Genomic DNA, 20,642 nt, shown 5'->3' with positions numbered 1-20,642 from the left:
AGAAGATTACTATGCATTAACACTACTTCACCACATCAGATAACAATCTTCAAACTAATCTAAATGCCCACAAGAAACGTAACTCAAAATGACTAACCTCATCAAAATCATCAAAAATATGTGAGAACTGCCCCATGAACTAGACCTGCCAAAGGAGAAAACTATTAAATATATGTTTTACAATCCATGGCCAGCAAAATTCCAGAACCCAAAATAAAGTACTTATCTGCATCATCTTCCTTGCCAATTCATCCTTATAAGCAATTTGAGTAATCTACCACAATGAACCAATATATAATATCGAAGACAATGAGAATGAAACCCAACATGATAGAGAAAGAGATACTAAAAATGTGTTTCTTCATGAAACATGTTAAAGTGAGAACCTGCTTGGGTGGTTTAACTTTCTTGTACTCTTTTCATCCTGCATACACTTGAAAATAAAATTTAGAAAGATATTATTACTTCCTTACATTGTTTACTCAAAGTTTTTTAACCTTGATAAACATGTCAAGGGAGATTTAATAACTCAAAAGTTCTTGAACCAAAAATTTTGCGAATATCTTAACATAATATAAACTAAATAAAAAGTACCAACAAATACACATTACCAAACAGATCACGATCAACAAATACTCAAATACATAGTAGCAAATAGAAAGTACCAATAACTATCCAAATACATAGTATCAAAAAATATATCCCAAATACATGGTATCAAAAAGTACATCCTAAATAAATGGTTATTCCAAAGCTCCCTCAATTGTTGGCTTGACTTGATTCACCTCCAATCAAGCTCCCTCCAGACCTAAGAAGAATAGAATTTCGTATAATGATCAATAAGCTTTTTAACGATTACTTAGTATGTGTGTTTTTGTAAAATTAATGCATAGGTAAAGTTTCACTAACCCTCCAATACGTGACATTAAGAACTCAACAGTGGCTTTCAATTTGTTCGTTTCCTCAACGTTGGCTTGCAGATTCTCCCTGTACTGATGAAGTTCGATTCTAGTCTGTTGAAGCTCGCTTTGAGTATCTTCTTGTCTTTTCCTACACTCGTCATGGTTGTCGAAGTGGGCGACCGCTTGAGATGAAGTACTTAAAGGGGTAGGAATAAGACCGCATCCCATTCCTCTAACGTGCCCAGATCGTCGGCCCCCTAGCACTTGTGTGACTATTTATTGCATTCGGTCCTCCACACTTGTTCCCTCCACATTGCCTTCCTTTAAGGCCTCACTGGTTGTTAATTCTTGCATCTGAAGCTGCACAAGTCATAGTTGACCTTAGTTTAATATATACTTCATGTTCTTCACTAATCAACTTAATGATCGGAGCGTAAACATTTACTTACATATGGACTTTTGCATTTTTCGTTCACAAACTCTTGATCATTTTTTCTTGTATGGGTAGCCTCATATAGTTCACCAGGATTGGACTTCACTTTTGTTTCTTGTTCCTACACATAATACATATAATCAAAGTTTACACTAAATAATGTTACTTTCATTAAATTATGCTACGAGATACTTACATTTTTGTAAATGACGTTGACAAATGAACAAGTCCCAGCTGTGTGCTTTGTTTCCAATTTGCTTCTGTTTTTTATATTTCATTCAGACTTTTTCTATGAAATTTGCAGGAAAAAAAAAACACAATTATTCATAAAATGTCTTCAAGTGCATGCAAATTATATCAATCTGAATTTTCTAATCAGTATAATAATATATATTTACCTTCCATTCACCGTCATCAAATGAGTCACATATTAGGTTCCACTGTTTAGGACCATACCCTGCCGGCACATTTTCCCTCCCAATAGCCTTAGCCTTGGCAATCCCCTCATCATCGTCTTTATCAATGTCTTCAAAATATTTCTTGTAGTGGTCCCTATACAAGTTCAAACGAAGCCTAGCATATGCACGACCAAATTTATGTTCAACAGCTTTGATGTGTTCGTATTGTCCTATATTCAATGCGAAGTTTGACTGATACATAATAGATAAGAAAATAATGGTTAAAAATGTGTCACATTATTTTTTCATACGAAACATATTCTTAAACATTACATTGATATTCATACCTGAACATGAAATAACAACTTGCTTTTTTCCTCAGCTGGGACCTTTTTCCATTCACCGTGATGGAGTTCGCACATGTTATGAATAATCTCCCCAATCTTGCTTGCAAACCATGCTGCATTCTCACCTACAGGTGCTCGGTATCTATTTAGGATGTTTAGCACTAAGGGGCCATTCTTAAGTACGTGGTCACTCAACTTCTTACACTTGTCCTTACCTCTTACACTTCTGACGGACGTGGTAGCTGTTACGCAAAACATGGTAACATAGTAAGTTATATTTGGAAAAGTATATTGTTAAATGTCTATAACAAACCAAAATAATACAAAAATAAAATTTCATAAACATATAATTCATGAACTTAAAAGATGCAGTAGGGGCGGCTCTCTGTTAATCCAATCCTGCCACTGAGTGAATAGGATTATTAGACTGGTGCGAAGGATGCCCATCCACTAACTCGAGGAAGAGGGGGGGCAAGGGCGACATTTGCATATCTGTATCACCAAACCCAAAATTGGGAGTTGGACTCGCATGCTCGTCAATTAAGGCCCCAACCTTGACCTTGGCCTCGGCCTCGTGTTGCGGAACATGTTTGCGTCCTATTGTTGTCATTGTTATGATCAATCTGCTAACGACTTAAAAACCAAAAAATTATATTAGTCAAATTATAACCATATAGCATGTTCAATATTTTTGACAAACATACAATAATCATGCTAGTAAAAAAAAAAAAAAACACCACAATATATATATATATATATATATAGAGAGAGAGAGAGAGAACATCAACTTCATTAAATATGCTAATACACTTTGTACTTACACCAAATGTGAGCATATGTTCAACACATTTCATCATCAGATTCATATTCAGAATCTGTATCACTGTTACTTGAAGATGATTGTTCGTGTTCAGAGTCCTCTTCGTGTTCAGAGTCTATATCATTGTCGCTACATAACTCCTCTTCCTCATCAAAGTTTGTATCATGGTCCTTGTCCAGCAAGTTATCGTTGGCAAACATGCTTGCATCAAGTTGAATATATAATTCATCAATTGCTATTGTCGCATCATCTCTACGTAATTGAGTGGAGGCTTCAACATTTGCTTCATCAACAAAGACCATATTACCCCCAACACATTCACCTTCCTGGTATATGTCATCACTAAGTCTTTGGTCATCTTCTATATTATCTCTCTTTTGTACTATTGGAATATCATAGATGTCTCTATTGATCCACTTCTGCACCACTTTCCAATTACCACCCAATTTGGGATCATCCAAGTAAAACACTTGCGAAGCTTGACATGCTAAGATGAACGGGTCGGATTCACACCATTTACGAGAAGTATTCACAATCGTGAAGCCTTGGTCCATTCGTACTCCTGTTGCACTCCCAGTGTCCCACCAATCGCACTCAAACAAGTACACGAGACGTTGGCTAGGGTAACGTAACTCTAGAATATTTTTTAACTCACCATAATACTCCGTTATTGAGGTTTCGTTCTCACCTGAAACAGAAATACCACTGTTCAGGGTAGTACGAGTTTCTGCACATTCTTTCATGTGGTACCTAACCCTATTCACGATGCAACCTCTATACGATCTAACATGACGATCAGGCCCGCATACAAGATCATATAATTGTTTTGAGCCATTGTCTGCAGTACACCCACTATTGTATAAACGTTTATGGAACCAATGTTCAAAGTTAGCCTTATGCTTTTTTTCAATGTTACAGCTGCCTTCTCTTTTGATCATATTATAATGTTCACTGCATGAAAAATAAACGTATTGGTAAATGATCATCAACGCTAAAATTATAACATGTCGTAACAGGTAAAACACAAAGACCATTACTAAACTTACTCCAAATATGAGGCTATTTCGTGACAGTTGGTAAGCACATACCATCGTGCCCTAAAAAAATCATTAGCATCCAGTGTTACTAATTTAGCTGCTCCTAACGGCCGAACTCGTTGGGAGAACACATCCAAGCGCTTGCTCATTTCTACAATATCAACGTCAACATTTCTCCGTTCATTGTCCCATCTTGTCTCAATCCCCCGAAGATACCTGGAACAGAAGGTCAAGCTCTCCTCAGCTAGGTAACATTCGGCAATAGACCCCTTCTGGACGCGCTTTGTTACGCTTCCACTTCTTATATCTTCCAAGTTCTCTTTCGAACTGATACATCCAACGGTTTTGTACAGGACCGGCAAGCTCGACCTCCTGAGGTAAATGAAGTGCTAGATGGATCATAACATCAAAAAAAGCTAGTGAAAATATTTTTTCCATTTTGCATAAAATTATTACAATGTCGACTTTCATTTGTTTTAGGATATCAACTTTCAACGTCCGTGCACATAACTGCGTAAAAAAGGTACTGAACTCGGTCAATGTTGTTCGTATTTCGGACGTAGAGAAATTTCGAATTGCAACAGGAAGCAAGCGCTGTAAGAAGACATGACAATCGTGGCTTTTCATACTCGAAATTTTACCAGGAAGCTTGTTCAGACATCGACCAATGTTAGATGCATACCCGTCAGGAAATTTAACACCTTTCAACCACTCACATAAACTCTTCTTCTCATCTCTTGTCAAGGTGTACTTCGCAAGTGGCATTTTATAAGTTTCACCATTTGGCTGCACATGCAATTCCTTACGTATGCCCATCAACTGTAAATCTCTTCATGCCTTGACTGTGTCCTTGGTCTTCCCACCAATATTCATCAACGTACCTAAGATACTTTCACATATGTTCGTCTCAATATGCATTACATCTAAATTGTGACGTAGTTTCAGGCTTGACCAATAAGGCAACTCAAAGAAAATACTTCTCTTCTTCCAATTCAACACAACATTTGTGTACTTTCTCTTTCTCCTGCTTGTTTTTCCAAATTGTAGACCCTCAGCATCCCTTAGTTGTTTAAACAATTGACTTGCAGACAATTCTTCAAGTTCCAATCTATACTCCTTTGTGCCATCGAACAAATCTCCTCTTTTACGCCATGGATGCTCTTGAGGAAGCCACCGACGATGACACATGAAGCACACCTTATGCCAATACTTCAAATACCTGAACGATGTATCCTTATTACATACTGGACATGCAAGATTTCCATTTGTAGACCACCTAGATAATTTTCCATATGCGAGAAAATCATTTATAGTCCATAGTAATGTCGCATGCAATTGAAATGTCTCTTTCTTTAATGCATCGTACACGCGTATGCCTTCATTCCATAAATCTTTCAAGTCATCAACCAATGACCGCAAATATACATCAATATTCTTTCCGGGATCTGAAGGCCCAGGGATAATAAGAGACAAAATCGAATTTGGACTCTTCATACACATCCACGGAGGGAGATTGTACACCGTTAACATTACTGCCCATATGCTATATGTTGTACTCATATTACCATATGGGTTGAAACCATCACTTGCTAAACCAAGCCGCAAGTTGCGGAAATCACTTGCAAACCACTCATTTCTTTTATCAAACTCTTTCCATACAATAGAATTGGCGGGGTGTCTGAGAGTATTGCCATCATTTTCTCGACCTTCTTTGTGCCACCGCATTTCCTTGGCCATTTCTTTTGTCATAAACTACCGTTGTAACCTTGATTTTATTGGGAAATACTGTAAGACCTTTTGAGGAATATTACTTTCTTTTGCCTTTGCCATCAATCCATCTTGAATTGTTGCACTTTGGGCATACCACTTTGTTTGCATGTTCTTTCCAAAAAAGCACACAACCATTCTTGCATGCGTGCATCTTATCGTAACCGAATCCCAAGTGTCGCCTAAACTGTATTGCTTCTCTATACAAGTGAAGCAATGTCTCTCCATCTGGGAGGGCCGTCTTTATCAAGTCAATCATCATATCAAACACCTTGTTACTCATGTTGCAGAACGCCTTTATATGAAGCATCTTCAGTACAAAAGCAATTTGTGTAAATTTCTCGCAGCCTGGATAAAGTTCTCGTAAACCATCTTCCCATAATCGGTAGAAGGAGCTTGTTTGTTCGTGATCATCAATTGTGGGGCCCTGTGAAGTAGAGGATTCTCCGATGTTAGCATCAACAAATGTCCCCATACATACATCGTCTAACAATTCTTCAACTGCATCAACCTCCTCCATCATTTCACTTGTATATGTGTGCATGTTTGTAGAAGTGTTTACCCTAAAATGATCTTCTTCCCCGTAAAATATCCATCGAGTGTATGTCGGAGTAAATCCATTCATATACAAGTGACCCCTCATCTCGCTAATATGACAATAATATCGATTTGCACAATCACGGCATGGACACTTTGCCATATCACATGAATCAACTGATTTAACTGTCATTCCCATGAATTCTTCCACACCTTTTTGAAATCGCTCTGAACATCGAGTACTTTCTCGCATCAAACTCCTATCCATATTGATGTCCCTATTAGAGGTTATTTGTTACGTACATGTACGCACACAAGGGAATTAGAAGATTAGATTCTTAAGAATTAAGAGGATTAAATAGGAGGTCTATTCTCAAATATTAAGGAAGGGAAAATTTAAAAGGAGCATGGGTAATGAGAGAATTCTAGAAGTGGGTTACTAGTTTAGAACAAATATTCGCAAAATGATGCTAGCTCAATGCGATGTTACCTAACAAAATACTCTAGAAGTGGGTTACTAGTTTAGAACAAATTTCTATTTGTAATTTATTTACTAGTTTAGCTCAATGACAGTTTTACATTTTTTAGTATTGTTGTTAGCTTTGATATTTATTATAGAATGTTGTCTTGTTTCAAGTTTACTATGCTGCTTCCTTATTGAACTTAAATAGAAAAGACAATACAATCATAATCCATACCAACTTTGATAATATAAGTTGATGTGAACTAGAAAATTAATAACATTATCCTAATATAAGAATAAGACTTAATACTAATCTAAAAGTAATAATAAGAGAAGAAGCAAGGTTTAATACAACCACAAGAGAAGAAGAGAGGTTTAATGCAACTGCAAGGGAAGAAGGGAGAGATGCAGTAGGAATACAAGTCTTCAGACGATCACGTGTGTGATCGATCGCACTACCAAGGGCTTAACTTCTGGATGCAGTGCGATCCATCGCACTACCAGAAACATTTGCCTTGTAGTGAGTGCGATCGACCGCACTACCAGGGGCTTCAGTACGTAGTGTGATCGATCGCACTACTAGAACGATTTGCCTTGTAGTGAGTGCGATCGATCGCACTATCAGGGGCTTCAGTACGTAGTGCGATCGATCGCACTACCAAAACGATTTGCCTTGTAGTGAGTGCGATCGATCGCACTATCAGGGGCTTCAGTACGTAGTGCGATCGATCGCACTACCAGAAAGATTTGCCTTGTAGTGAGTGCGATCGATCGCACTATCAGGAGCTTCAGTACGTAGTGCGATCGATCGCACTACCAGAAACATTTGCCTTGATAATGTGTGCAATCGATCAAAATTCCAAGGGATTCACGAACTTCATTAGCAGTATGCTTAACAACACTTGCCTCTCCAATAACAGCTAGGATAGTTTTCTAGTGATTTTTTTTACAATTAACTTCTGTAAATAATTAAGGGCACATGCAATTGACCATTATCTATAAGCTTGAAACTCTCATGAGCTAGAAAGTAACAAATGTCATCCTCAGCAAAAGTTAGACCAGTATTTAGATAGCAGGAAATTAAAGAAATGAAGACCAAATGATCTTGAGAAGATACATAAAAAGCCATCCAATAATGAATATACACAGAAATAGGACACAACCATGATATCAAACACAACAATCAATCAAGTTGCACTGGAATTTCATTTCGGCCTTAGGAAGTGAAGCTTTTCATTCACATATTATGGCAGTTAAAAAGATAATCGACGCTCTAATTGCTTATACCTTGGTGTGAGCTTCAACAGCAGCCACTCCTGGGCGCTGAGTATTACTTAAGACAGGATGAACACTTGGTCTAGACACCTCCTTAAGAATCTCTTGGAAAAAAATTAAGTAAAGCATTTTACAAATGATAATCAAATGTAATAAAAACAACAATATATTAATACACCTCCAACCTATTAATATGCTAAGGAGTGAAAAACAAAAACAACCCATAGAATGTAGGTGATTTTAGTGGAAACTATACACTGTCAAGTCAAACACCATTAGAGCATAACAAAAGCTTAACTTCCATTTGTTATTCTATTCCCACTTCCCTTCCCACTATCTTCTCCAGATTGTACAATATCTATTCTGCAAACTAAGAATGATTATATGTGTTTATATATACCAAGAGCTTATTAATAAAAATGCTTTATGCACTGTCAAGTCAAACATCATTAGAGCAGAACAAAAGCTTAACTTCCATGACAAAAAAATAAAAAAGCTTTAGAATGTACTTATCAATAAGCTTATCAATAAAAAATAAAAGCTTATCAATAAAAAAAGCTTTATGCACTGTCATGGTTATATGTGTTCATCCAAGAGCTTTACGCATCCAAGAGCTTTTTTTTTTTTTTTTTTCTTGATAGTTTGCAGCTATATATATATATATATATATATATATATATAGGTGATAGAACAAAAGCTTTTGATAAGCTTTTTTAGATAGAACAAAGAACCATACAAAAGCTTATCAATAAAACCTAATGATCCACTCCCTTGACTACATTCCCTAATCTGCCTAAACTTGATGGATGTGATAATGGGATAGATGTGCAAAGCCATAATGACATATGATTTAGATTTTGAAGATAACTTCAATTATATCGTGGTTTAAATTAATTGTTTTGTACATTATACTAAGAAGCAGATATCTCAACTTAAAACACAAAAAAATAATATAATCATTCACACCAAATAATTTCACTTATCTTGACAAAATACGCATTGATTCCCACTTCCCTTTCCCTTTCCAAATTAAGTGTTTTTTTTTTTTTTTGTTCTTCTTGGGTCCTTTTTTTTTTTTTTTTTTAATGAGTAAATACTTTCTTTCTTAACAACCAGAAACAAGTTGAAACACAAAACCAACCTCCAGATATTACAAACCAGCCTCAAAAGGAGAAACCACAACCAACAAAAGCCAACCAAAAACATCTCAGGAAACAAGACGCAACTTAGCAGCAAAAGATACAACAATTTACAGATATTTCAGGAAAAAAAAAAAGAAAAGAAAATTCTTCTGAAACCTAAACTACCCCAGAAGTAGAGAGTTCAAAAAAAAAAAAAACAAAACAAAAAAGAGCCAAAACAATTTGATTGATTCATACAAAAAAATAGAAACTGAGTTCTTTGCTTTAACAGAGTAATAGCAACTGAGTACCCATTACAATTCATTCTTTAAAAAAAAAAAAAATTTGTTCCTAGGAATTTAGAAGAATTTAGGGGTCCACGGCAGTTTTTGAATGGAACCAATCAATTCTGTAGGGAAAAAATAGAAAGAGAAGAAGAGAGGAAGTACCCAAATACTTAAATTCTTCAAATCACAATTTATGGATACTATTCGAGTGATTGAGAGGCATTTAAGGTTTGCAAGGGTTTAGGAGAAACTCATACTAGAGAGAGCTACAGGAGAGCGTTAAGTTCGCCGGAGTGAGAGCTGGCAGAGAGAGAGGTGCGCCGGAAATAGAGCTGCCGAAGAGAGAGAAACTTGCATCGGAGTGAGATCGTGAGAGAGAGAGAGTGAGAGTGAGAGACGATTGATGAGTGCTACTGGCGGGAGGGCGTGGGATTTGGTGAAAAAATGGGTTTTGAAAATTTTAGAACCTGCTCCAGTTTACCGCCATCTATTAACTATTTTGTGCAGCTCAATTAGTGGCTACTTGGGGTATTTTCTTTTTAAAAAAAATAAATGAGAAAAATAAAATAAAAAATAAAAAAAACCCTCCAAATTACGAGCCGTTTGCAATATATTCCTCAAATGTTCAAAAGGGACTAAAGTAGCCTGTCAAACAACCAAATTGTATCAAAAAGGCTACTTATTTTGTTATATTCCTATAATACCCTATTCTTTTAACAAAGTAAAATCAAATGTACAGTTCTTTAGATATTTAAAAAAAAAAAAAAAACAGTTTATTCCCTGAAGTCAAATTTTGTACCTTTGATTTTACTTTAATACGATATGAAGCAATTTGTAATTTAGGCAAACTACAGTAACTAATTATTTATTTTTTATTCCAAAAAACATTTTCTTTTTTTGTTTGTGTTTTTATTCGTCAATTGGTTTTCTTGTATTTTTAAAAAAATTTCATATCTTTGATTTTACTTTAATAAAGCATGAAGCAATTTGTAATTTATGCCAACTACAATGACTAATTATTTACTATTTATTCCAAAAAAAAAAAACATTTTCTGTTTTTGTTTTTATTCACCCATTGGTTTTCTTGTGTTTTTTAAAAAATTGTTTTGTTTTTTTTTTCAATTATTTTATTATTTATTTGTTAAAATAATAGGGGTATTATAGGAATATTAAAAATAAGTGGCATTTTTATACAATTTGGTAGTTCGGGAGGCTACTTTAGTATCTTTTGAACATTGGGGGGTTTTTATATTGCAAACGACTAGTATTTTGAGTGGCTTTTTTTATATATTTTCCCAAAAAAAATTATACTTTCAATTTTTTAATTTTTATTTATTTATTTATTTTAAATTTTTCTCTTATAATATGTTTTTATTATTATAATATTAACTAAAAATTTCCGTTTAATAAATTTTTATGATAAAGATTATTAAGTTGATATTTATCTTATAATTAATTATAAAATAATACAAAATCCAAAGGTAATATAAGATCAATATAACTAAGGCACTAAGATAATATAAAAAACTAACAGTTTAATTGAATGTTCGATTGAACCTTCAATTGTATCCAGTTTGATCTATCAATTGATCATACCATAGTCAATCGAACTAATTCAGTAGGATCGATCGGACATTTGATTCTATCACGATCAATCGAACTAATTCATTATGATCGATCAGGTATTTGATCGAACGATTGATCCTATCACGATCAATCGAACTAATTCATTAGGATCGATTGGATGTTTGATCGATCATTTAATCATATCACGATCAATCGAACTAAATCATTATGATCAATTGCATGTTTGATCGAAAATATGATCCCATTACGATCGATCAGACTAATATGTAATAGTCTCGATTGGAATTGATTTTATCAAATGTTTGATTGAACCTTCAATCATGTCAAGTTTTATTGATTGTATCCCGATCAATTTAAGTAATGCACTAATATAATATAAAATGCTTAGAGTTCAATTCAATGTTCGATCGAACATTTAATTTGTTTGAATTTTGTTCGATCATTTGATCTTATCACGATCGATCGAACGAATGCACTAGGTAAGACCAATCAGATGTCTAACCAAACATTCAATTTCAATTGTTTCAATCATTTGATCTTATCACGATCAATCGAACTAATTCATTATGATTGATCGGATATTCGATCAAAGCTTCAATTTCAATTGTTTCAAGTTTGATTGATCATTTGATCATATTATGATCGATTGAACAAATGTACTATGATCAAACGGATGTTTGAACGAACCTTTAATTTCAATTTTTTCAATTTTGATTGTCACTTGATCCTATCGCGATCAATCAAACTAATTCACTACGATCGATACTACGATTTTATCACAATTGATTCGACTAATTAATGCACAGCGATTGATCGCACATTCGATCAATCTTACAATGTGTCAAGTTCAATTGATTATTTGATCCTATAACGATATATGAGACTAATGCACTCTGATCAATCGGACGATTGGTCAAACCTACAATCGTTTAAAGTTCGCTTGATCATTTGATTGTATCACTATCAAAGTTGTTGTACATTATGCAATAAAAATTAAAAAAAAAATAATAAGAAATTAAAATATATATATATTACATTCTGTTTCTACGATCGATGGCAATAATGGAATTTTGGCTTTCAAGATTTTGTTATTGCGATCGATCCCAATAATCAAATTTTGGCTTTGAACATTCTATTACTGGGATCGAACGCACCTTGGGTGCGTTCGAGCGCACATCACCCACACCACGCACACCCTTGGCCGAATGCAATCAATCGCATAATGTGTGCGATCGAGCACACTCGGACAGCACACCACGTGACCTATTTTAGGTCACTTTCCCCCACACCCCACATATTTTTCTTCCCCTGTGCCGTAACTTCTCCATGCACCCACGCACCTTCGGCACACCCTTACTCCCTCCACTCATCCACCCACCTCTACCACACAGCCACCACACGGTTCTCTTCTCCGGCAACCATACCAGGTACTTTTCACCACCTCGTTCCCCATTCCCATCAACACCCCAACGCCGATCACTTATCCAACTTTTTTTTTTTTTTTTCTCATATTTCTGCAATTGTGGGTGTTCATCCACCCACATTGCTTTGTTGTGGTTGGATTTTGGTGTTTTTGCAGAGGGTTTTGAGCTGAGTTGCTTTGTTTTGCAATTTTAGCTATCTCTAGTGCACACCAGGTGTTCGTCAAAAGTCTCCAATCAAGTTCATCATGCCAAGAGCTCGAGCTTCGTCCTCCCGAGGGTCCGATACCCGAGCCATTTCTCCCCCGCCCACTTTTGAGGAGCGGGAGCTGCTATTTGAGACCACCTTCGCCATTCGCGAAGACTTTCAAAATCTTGTGGCGACTCAATGGACGGTCGCCGAGTTCAAGCGACGGAGGCTCAACAAGCTTTTCAAGCCGGTCACCCCCACTGTCTACAGAAAATTGGTGATCGAGTTCTATGCCCACCTGTCTCATGTCTGCAATAGGCTGGCTACCCTCTCTTCCAAAGTGAAAGGCAAAGCTATTGACGTAACACAGGCCGACATTGCTGCTGCCCTTCAATGCAATCATGAGCACCCTCCAGAAGCCGCACAACTTGCTGAGCAACCGGCAAGATTCTACGTGGCGAAAATCATTGAGGACATGTGCGAAGGGCAATTTGCCGATGCCCATCATAATGTCGGGTGTCGATCCAAGCTACCTCAACAGCTTTGGTTTGTGGACTCCATATTATACCGTAATGCTTTTCCCTTGAGGCACAAAACTCATAGGCGGGATCAATTTCTTCAAACACTCTACGCCTTCCATAAAGATGCTTGGTACTCCATTCTTGACATAATTTGGAATCAAATTCACAAATTTTGGAATGGGGTGCACGTTGGAGGAGAGGAGTCCACACATTCATGGGGGTTGCCTTTCCCATACTTAATCTCCTACATCCTCCGGAAGAAAGGCATCAAGGGTACCGCAGCTGATAAGCCAGTCACTACTACTCCCATATTTGGCATTCGCCAATGGAACAAGAGCTTGTCCCACATGCACCGGGTACCTCCAGCACTAGTAGCTGGTGTGGAAGAGAATGAGGCCAAGCCGATGGCCGAAGATGAACCTGTAGTTGGGCCAGAGGCATCTGAGGAGGAGGCCCTGACAATTTTTCGTGAAGCACAAAACCTCTCACTTAGTGAAGAAATAGCGGGCCTTCGGAGAGAGTTGGCTGGCCAAAGAAAGGAAGCTCGGGAAAATAAAGAATTGATGGACAAACGCCTAGGCGCCTTAGAAGAATTGATGCAGTCCATTCTCAGCCGGTTGCCACCACCATCTGCAGGAGCATCATCTTCCGGACAGCAGTGAGCAGGGACAACCATCTGGCTAAAGACGTTAAACTTAGCGCTCATGGGAGGCACCCCATAGTTTACCCTTTTTATTTTGTTTAGTATGTTTTAAGTATTTTGTTTAGTATGTTTTAAGTTAATCTTTTTATTTATCTTTAGTTTTGTTTCTTTTTATTTGCTTTTGTGTTTTCTTATGGGAATGACCCCGAATTTGCACACAGCCGGTTGTTGAATTGCAAGGATTATATTGATAGTATCACCTTCTATCTCCCTAGAGTAAATCCTAAGAGAGGCCAGGCCGCATATTCAATATAAGAAGAACTATTTCATTTAAAACTGAGAGGAATTATTTTACGGTTTAGATTTTATTTTGTTATATTTAACAATGTAAAATCTTTCCATAAGGTATCAATATATTCATCATATAATATATATATACACTATTAGATCTGTAAAATTTACTATGAATTATGAAATGGGAATTAACTCTTCAAATTAGTCCGAATGAAAACTTTATCCTCCAAATGGAACTCCTAACCAAATGGCAAATATATACAAATTAAAATCTTTCTTTAGGAGGATGGAATTGAAATAGAAGAATTTTTCCTTTTTTTTTAAAAAGAAAATACATATATATATATATATATATATATATATACACATATGAAACAACTGTACATATGGAATAAGTGAAAGGGAGAGCTTTTATTTTACGGTTAAAATGTTATTTTGTTATATTTAACGGTGCATATTGTGTCACTATATTTGAAAATTTTAAATAATGCAGTGATATATACACAAGTGAATGTGTAAAATTTTATTTAGAGTACTATAAAACAAATCTTGATTTAACCGGTCACCTTGTTCAAAAAAATCCATAAAAGAAGATTATTGGGAATAGTTATTAATCCAAAGACTTCGGTGTAGCGTGAATGAAAATGCACGTTAACACTTTCAACTTTTTCGCCATATTTAATTTCTTCCATCATATATATATCTATATACGCAAAAGTCAATAACCAAAAAAAGATGATGAAAATAAAGGAGATTTGCTCAAATACAAAAAATATCTTGTAATTAAAGGTAGTTAACGTCAATATTAATCAATATTGTAATGCCGTCAATGATGGGAAAATATTTGAAGTCCCCAGTTTTCCAATTTCAAACTAAATTATTATATATGAAGACTACTCTAAGTTTTATTTTCATCGAGATAAATAGTACCTCTATTACAAACAAATTGTTGTTTAAGAAAAGTTATCTGATACCATAATAATAAATTATTAATTATTTTGAAAGTTTAAATTAATAAAATATATATATATTGATTTTGGAGCTTAATCATTGTTTTTTAACCAAACATAGCGAATCTAACCACGCAAAAACCACTTAATTTATATAAACAATATTCTGTTTAATTATATACTTTTACACGAGAATTCCAGCAATTTTTTCTAAAGGCAAGCCAAACTCCATTTTTTTTTTTATTATTATTTTTTTTTAATTTTTGTACCTCATCTTTAGCGTCCACTAAAGTTGACTCTAATACTTGGCATCAATTTTATTATTTTTTTTAATTTTTCTACCTAATCTTTAGGGTCCATATAGTGGACCCTAATACTTAAGTATTTGAAAGTGGACGCTAATAATCGGTCTTCAGCGTCCACTTTATTGGTCATCAATTTTATTTTTTTTTATTTTTTTATTTTTCACCGTACTCTTTAGGGTCCACTCTAATACTCAGTCTTTAAAGTGGACGCTATTGGTTATCAATTTTATTTTTTTATTATTATTTTTTTTTCACCCTACTCTTTAGGGTCCACCTAATACTTAAGTATTAGCGTCCACTAAAAAGTGGACGCTAGTGGTCATCAATTTTTTTTTTTTTTTTTTTTTCACTGTATATGTGGACCCTAATACTTAAGTATTAGTGTCCACTTTCAAAGTGGACGCTAATACTCGGACTTCAGTGTCCACTAAAAGTGGACGCTATTGGTCATCAATTTTTTTTTATTTTTTTTTCACCCTACTCTTTACCCTAATACTTAAGCATTAGCGTCCACTTTCAATGTGGACGCTAATAATGGGTCTTCAAAAGTGAACGCTATTGGTCATCAATTTTATTTTTTATTTTTATTTTTCACCCTACTCTTTAGGGTCCACATAGCGGACCATAATACTTAAGTATTAGCGTCCACTTTAAAAGTGGACGCTAATAATTGGTCTTCAGCGTCCACTTTTAATGGACGCTATTGGGCATCAATTTTATTATTATTTTTTTATTTTTCTACTTAATCTTTAGCGTCCACTAGAGTGGACGCTAATACTTAATTATGAGCATCCACTCTCATAGTGGACGCTATTGATATTTTATTTAATTTTTTTTTCCAGCTTTTAGGGGCCACTTAAGTAGACGCTATTGCCATCTGTCGACGCTAAAAGTATTTTTTTGGCCGCTTTTATTTTTCCCGCCTCTTGAATAATTAGCGCGTGTATATTCGGATCGAGGTATTACAGTGGACGCTAATATTCATTTTTTCAATCAGCTATTAGCGTCTACTTTGATGTGGACGCTAATACTTAACTATTAGGGGCGACTTTCAATAGTCGCCCCTGATGAGTAAATTTCTTGTAGTGGCAATAAATCTAGTAGTGCTAAATAACATCAACTGAAAATGGACAAACAAAACTCTGCTTAATCTTATTCTATTTCTGAACTGTGGTGCACGGCATTGCTAGATGAAGACAATGGTTGCAGATGTAATTATCTCCATCTTGGCTATTTTCTATACACTCTGGTGCACGGCATTCTTTGTATATAGCACATGGATTATCTCCATCATGCCTATTTATACACCGATTTAGTGATGAGCAGAATCGATATTTCCACCTTTACTATATATACAAATTAAATACACACTAGTGCATTGTTTAACAAAAATGTCAGAGACGGCACATTAACAAAAATCACTACAAAAAAAAATTTATCATTAATGGCGACATTTATCGCCACTAAAAGTACCATTGCCGACGCTAATTATAAGGCTGATGCTACTATTTCGACGCTAATAAGATCCCAAAACAGTAAAACCCCCCACCGCAACCAGCATAACCTCCAGAAAGATGATGTTTCTACCCATCTTTTGAGAGCTTTTTATCATCAGTGTATAAAAAAGACAGTCAGTTATAACTGCTAATATGACAAAATTTCAACAATCAAATTCCAAATAAGTTGTAGAAAACCGGGTGAGGAAAGTCGTCACGAGTCATAGCGTAGAATGCGGAGCAAAAAAACTGACGACAAATTTGGTCAAACCAAGCTTCCGAAATTAGTTCATTTTATTGATCATAGTATAAAAAGATGGGCAAACAAACGTGCTTGCAATAAGCTCATCCATTGTGCAGGAAAGATGGGCATAAAACTCCTTGCAGTTTCTCTCCCTCACCTTGTGCTCTCAATTGCTGTGATCTCAACAACCACCAACGAGAAAGGCGAGCCCCTGATAACGAAAACTTGCGGCTGCACGGAGTTTCCCGATGTTTGCACCTCGGCTTTGGGGTCGGATCCTCGGAGTTCGAGTGCAGATGTTAAGGGGCTTTCAAGGATTGCCTTGGAGTTGAGTGCAACAAAGGCAAAAGAGGCTGCTGGAGTTGCCTATAAGTTGATGCAAAATTCATCCGACTATGGGGATTGGTCGAAGAGAACAACATGTTTCGATGGTTATAACCTCACCGCAGATCGAATTAAAGGGGAGGGGCTCCAATATATACTACAAAAAAAAAAAAAAAAAAAAAAAAAAAAAAAGTATTAGTGATGCGTATACTATTCATTAATATCTGTCACGTCACCATTTAGTGACGTGGCAGTTAATGACACGTTACTAAAATATTTAGTAACGTGTAAAACTCCACACATCACCATTTGGTGACGTGTCATAAATAACACATTACCAATTGGTAACGTGCCATTATGACACATTACCAAAATGGTAACATCTCAATGAGACACGTTACCAATTTGGTAACATGCCAATTTGACACGTAATGTATCATAATGGCACGTTACCAATTGGTAACATGTCCAAACCACACATTACAATAGGGCATTGGGAACCTGCGACCAACTGGTTTCCAATATTTTTTTTCCACCATTTTCTTTCTTTCTTCCCTCCTATTTTTTTTCTACCTCCCCCGCATAGGCCTTCTTCTCTTTTTCTCTCTATCTTTTCCTTTCTCTTCTTCGAAGAAGAGGGAATTTCCTCTCCGGCACTAGCCTCTCACAGTACTCTCTCTCTCTCTCCGACAACTCCTTCTGGCAGGTCCGGCCTCTCTCTGTCCATCTCCTCAGGTATATATATTCCTCATATATATATAGCTTGTGTTTTGCATTAATATATTGGGGTTTAATATATATAGCTTGTCTTTCTATTGTTAGAAAAAATGGCTAGGTTGAAACAAGCCAAAGAAGAGGCTGAAAAGGAGATAGCTGAATATCAGGCCTAAATGGAGATCGAGTTCTAGAAGAAAGTTGCAGATGTTTGTATATATTGTTGAAACTGATTCAAGGCATTCTAAGATCTATGATATTATTTGATGGTTTATTAAATTTGATTCCATGATACTATTTGAAAAAAAAAAAAAAAAATCAGATTCCATGATATCAACTGTGCTAGGTTAGGATTTTTGAAAATCAGATTCCATAATATTATTTGAAAAAAAAAAAATTCCGGAAAAAAAAATTTGAAAAAAAAAAATTTCAAATTTTTGTCCAGAATTTTTTTTTAATAATTTTTTAAACTTTAGTAACGTGTGAAGTTTGACATGTTATTAAAAGTTTAGTAACGTGTCAGAAACTGACACGTTACCATTTAGTAACGTGTCAGAAATTGACACATTACTAAATCCCTAGTAGTTACCACCAATTTGGAAATACCCCAAACACGTTACTAATGACACGTTACTAACCTTTAGTAACGTGTCAACAGCCTTGACACATCACTAACGATCCGTTACCAAAAAATTGAATTTTCATATATTAATATTTTGAGGAGGGGAAGTATGAGAAGGCATACCAAACCGTGGATCTTCTTACTGATGACATAAAATATTGCACTAGCTTTGGTGTACCACAGTTGGTTGAAACCAACACAATGCTTTCCAGGTTTACTAGTGTTGTAAAGACCATTTTACATCTCCTTTTCTGATTAATTACTGCATGTTTTCTTTTTCACTGTTCATGTAGAGACGGTTCTATATGGATTAGAAATAAATGTATTGACTATTCATTACTCTTTCAGCTATAGATATCCAAATAGTTGGAATTATATGCCTCTAATTTAAATTAGATTAATAAAATCACTTTTTCAAGCAAGATCGTATGAACAAAAAATATTTCTCATTCAGAACTGGATTTTGAGAAGATGAATTAAAAACATGTCGTCTACCTTCAACAACAACCCCTCAAAATCCAAGTATCTAGGCCTACCCATCCTTATGGGTAAGCTAGCCCAAGAAGACGGCTTTTCAAAAAAGTCTTGATAAAGTCCAAGGAAAGATTGGACATTGAAGGGTGGAAAGCAAAAACTCTTCCTCAATCAGCCAAAATTAGTGCTCCTCAAAACAGTGGCTTCCATCATTCTTACATATGCAATGAGTAGTTTCTTCCTCCCCTTAAGTCTCAGCAGTAAATTAGACAAGATGTTTAAAGACTTCGGCTTGATCTCAAGAAATCTATACAATTGGAGATCCTGCATTTGACACATTCTACCGTATGCCAAACATAACTTGAAATCGCACTTTTTATCTGCAAGAAATGTGACCTTTAGCAGCGATCAAAGTGGACGCTAATAAGCACCTATCAGCGTCCACTTTAAAGTCGACGCTAATAGCCTGGCGAGAAAGTATGTCACTCGCGGCCCGAGGTGGGAAAACATTTAGTGGCGACAAAATCACTATTCACATCCACTTTGTTGTCGACACTGATACTAAGTCATTAGCGTCCACTTTGAGTGGATGCTAATGGTCCTCAACCATAATAAAAAATAAATCAAAATTGGGAATCGAAGAGCAATAGCGTCCACCTGATGACCTCTCATCAACGTCAACTTTGGATGTGGATACTGATAGTAGGTCATCAGCGTCCACTTTGAGTGGATGCTAATAGTCCTCCACAATAATAAAAAAATAAAAAATTGGAAATCGAAGAGCAATAGCGTCCACTCAAAAGTGGATGCTGATGACATCTCATCAGTGTCCACTTTTGATGTGGACACTGATAGTAGGTCATTAGTGTCCACTTTGAGTGAACGCTAATGGTCCTCCACCGTAATAAAAAATAAAAAAATTGAAAATTGAAAATCGAAGAGCAATAGCGTCTACGCAAAAGTGGACGCTGATAGTAGGTCATCAGCGTCCATTTTGAGTGGACGCTGATGGTCCTCTACCATAATAAAAAAATAAAAATAAAATAAAAATAAAAATAAATAAAAATAAAAAATTGGAAATCGAAGGGTAATAGTGTCCACTTTTGGATGTGGATGCCAATAGTAGGTCATTAGTGTCCACTTTGAGTGGACGCTAATGGTCCTTCACCATAATAAAAAATAAAAAATTGAAAATCGAAGAGCAATAGCGTCCATGCAAAAGTGGACGTTGATAGTAGGTCATCAACGTCCATTTTGAGTGGACACTAATGGTCCTCTACCATATAAAAAAAATAAAAATAAAAAAATGGAAATCGAAGAGAAATAGCGTTCACTTTTGGATGTGGATGCGGTCCTCTATCATACTAAAAATATATATATCATTGGTCATCAGCGTCCATATATCACGATCAATGGTTCGATTGATTGTGATATAATCAAATGATCAATCAAACTTGAAAAAATTGAAGA

At 35.7% G+C, this 20,642-nt stretch overlaps 1 protein-coding gene and 1 pseudogene across 2 annotated transcripts; one reads left to right on the top strand and one right to left on the bottom strand.

Moving 5' to 3' along the window:
• Window positions 1-1,321: 1,321 nt before the first annotated feature.
• Window positions 1,322-5,497, bottom strand: LOC148588156 (uncharacterized; annotated as a pseudogene).
• Window positions 5,498-17,159: 11,662 nt separating this feature from the next.
• LOC148588155 (pectinesterase inhibitor-like) lies at window positions 17,160-18,953 on the top strand. 2 transcript variants are annotated; one of them, XM_088512482.1, is made up of 3 exons: window positions 17,160-17,514; window positions 17,599-17,609; window positions 18,801-18,953. In XM_088512482.1, exons 1-3 carry the CDS (start codon window positions 17,160-17,162, stop codon window positions 18,951-18,953), a joined length of 519 nt encoding a protein of 172 aa, XP_088368608.1. The 2 variants fall into 2 exon arrangements, with proteins under 2 accessions (XP_088368608.1, XP_088368609.1); XM_088512483.1 differs by lacking the exon at window positions 17,599-17,609 and having other exon boundaries at window positions 17,160-17,511; window positions 18,787-18,953.
• Window positions 18,954-20,642: the final 1,689 nt, after the last annotated feature.

This window comes from Corylus avellana, chromosome 1 (assembly GCF_965113065.1).
Source record: "Corylus avellana chromosome 1, dhCorAvel1.hap1.2, whole genome shotgun sequence".
NCBI classification, from domain to species: domain Eukaryota; kingdom Viridiplantae; phylum Streptophyta; class Magnoliopsida; order Fagales; family Betulaceae; genus Corylus; species Corylus avellana.
Note: the sequence above shows the minus strand (reverse complement) of the source record. Positions and strands in the feature narration are given on the sequence as shown.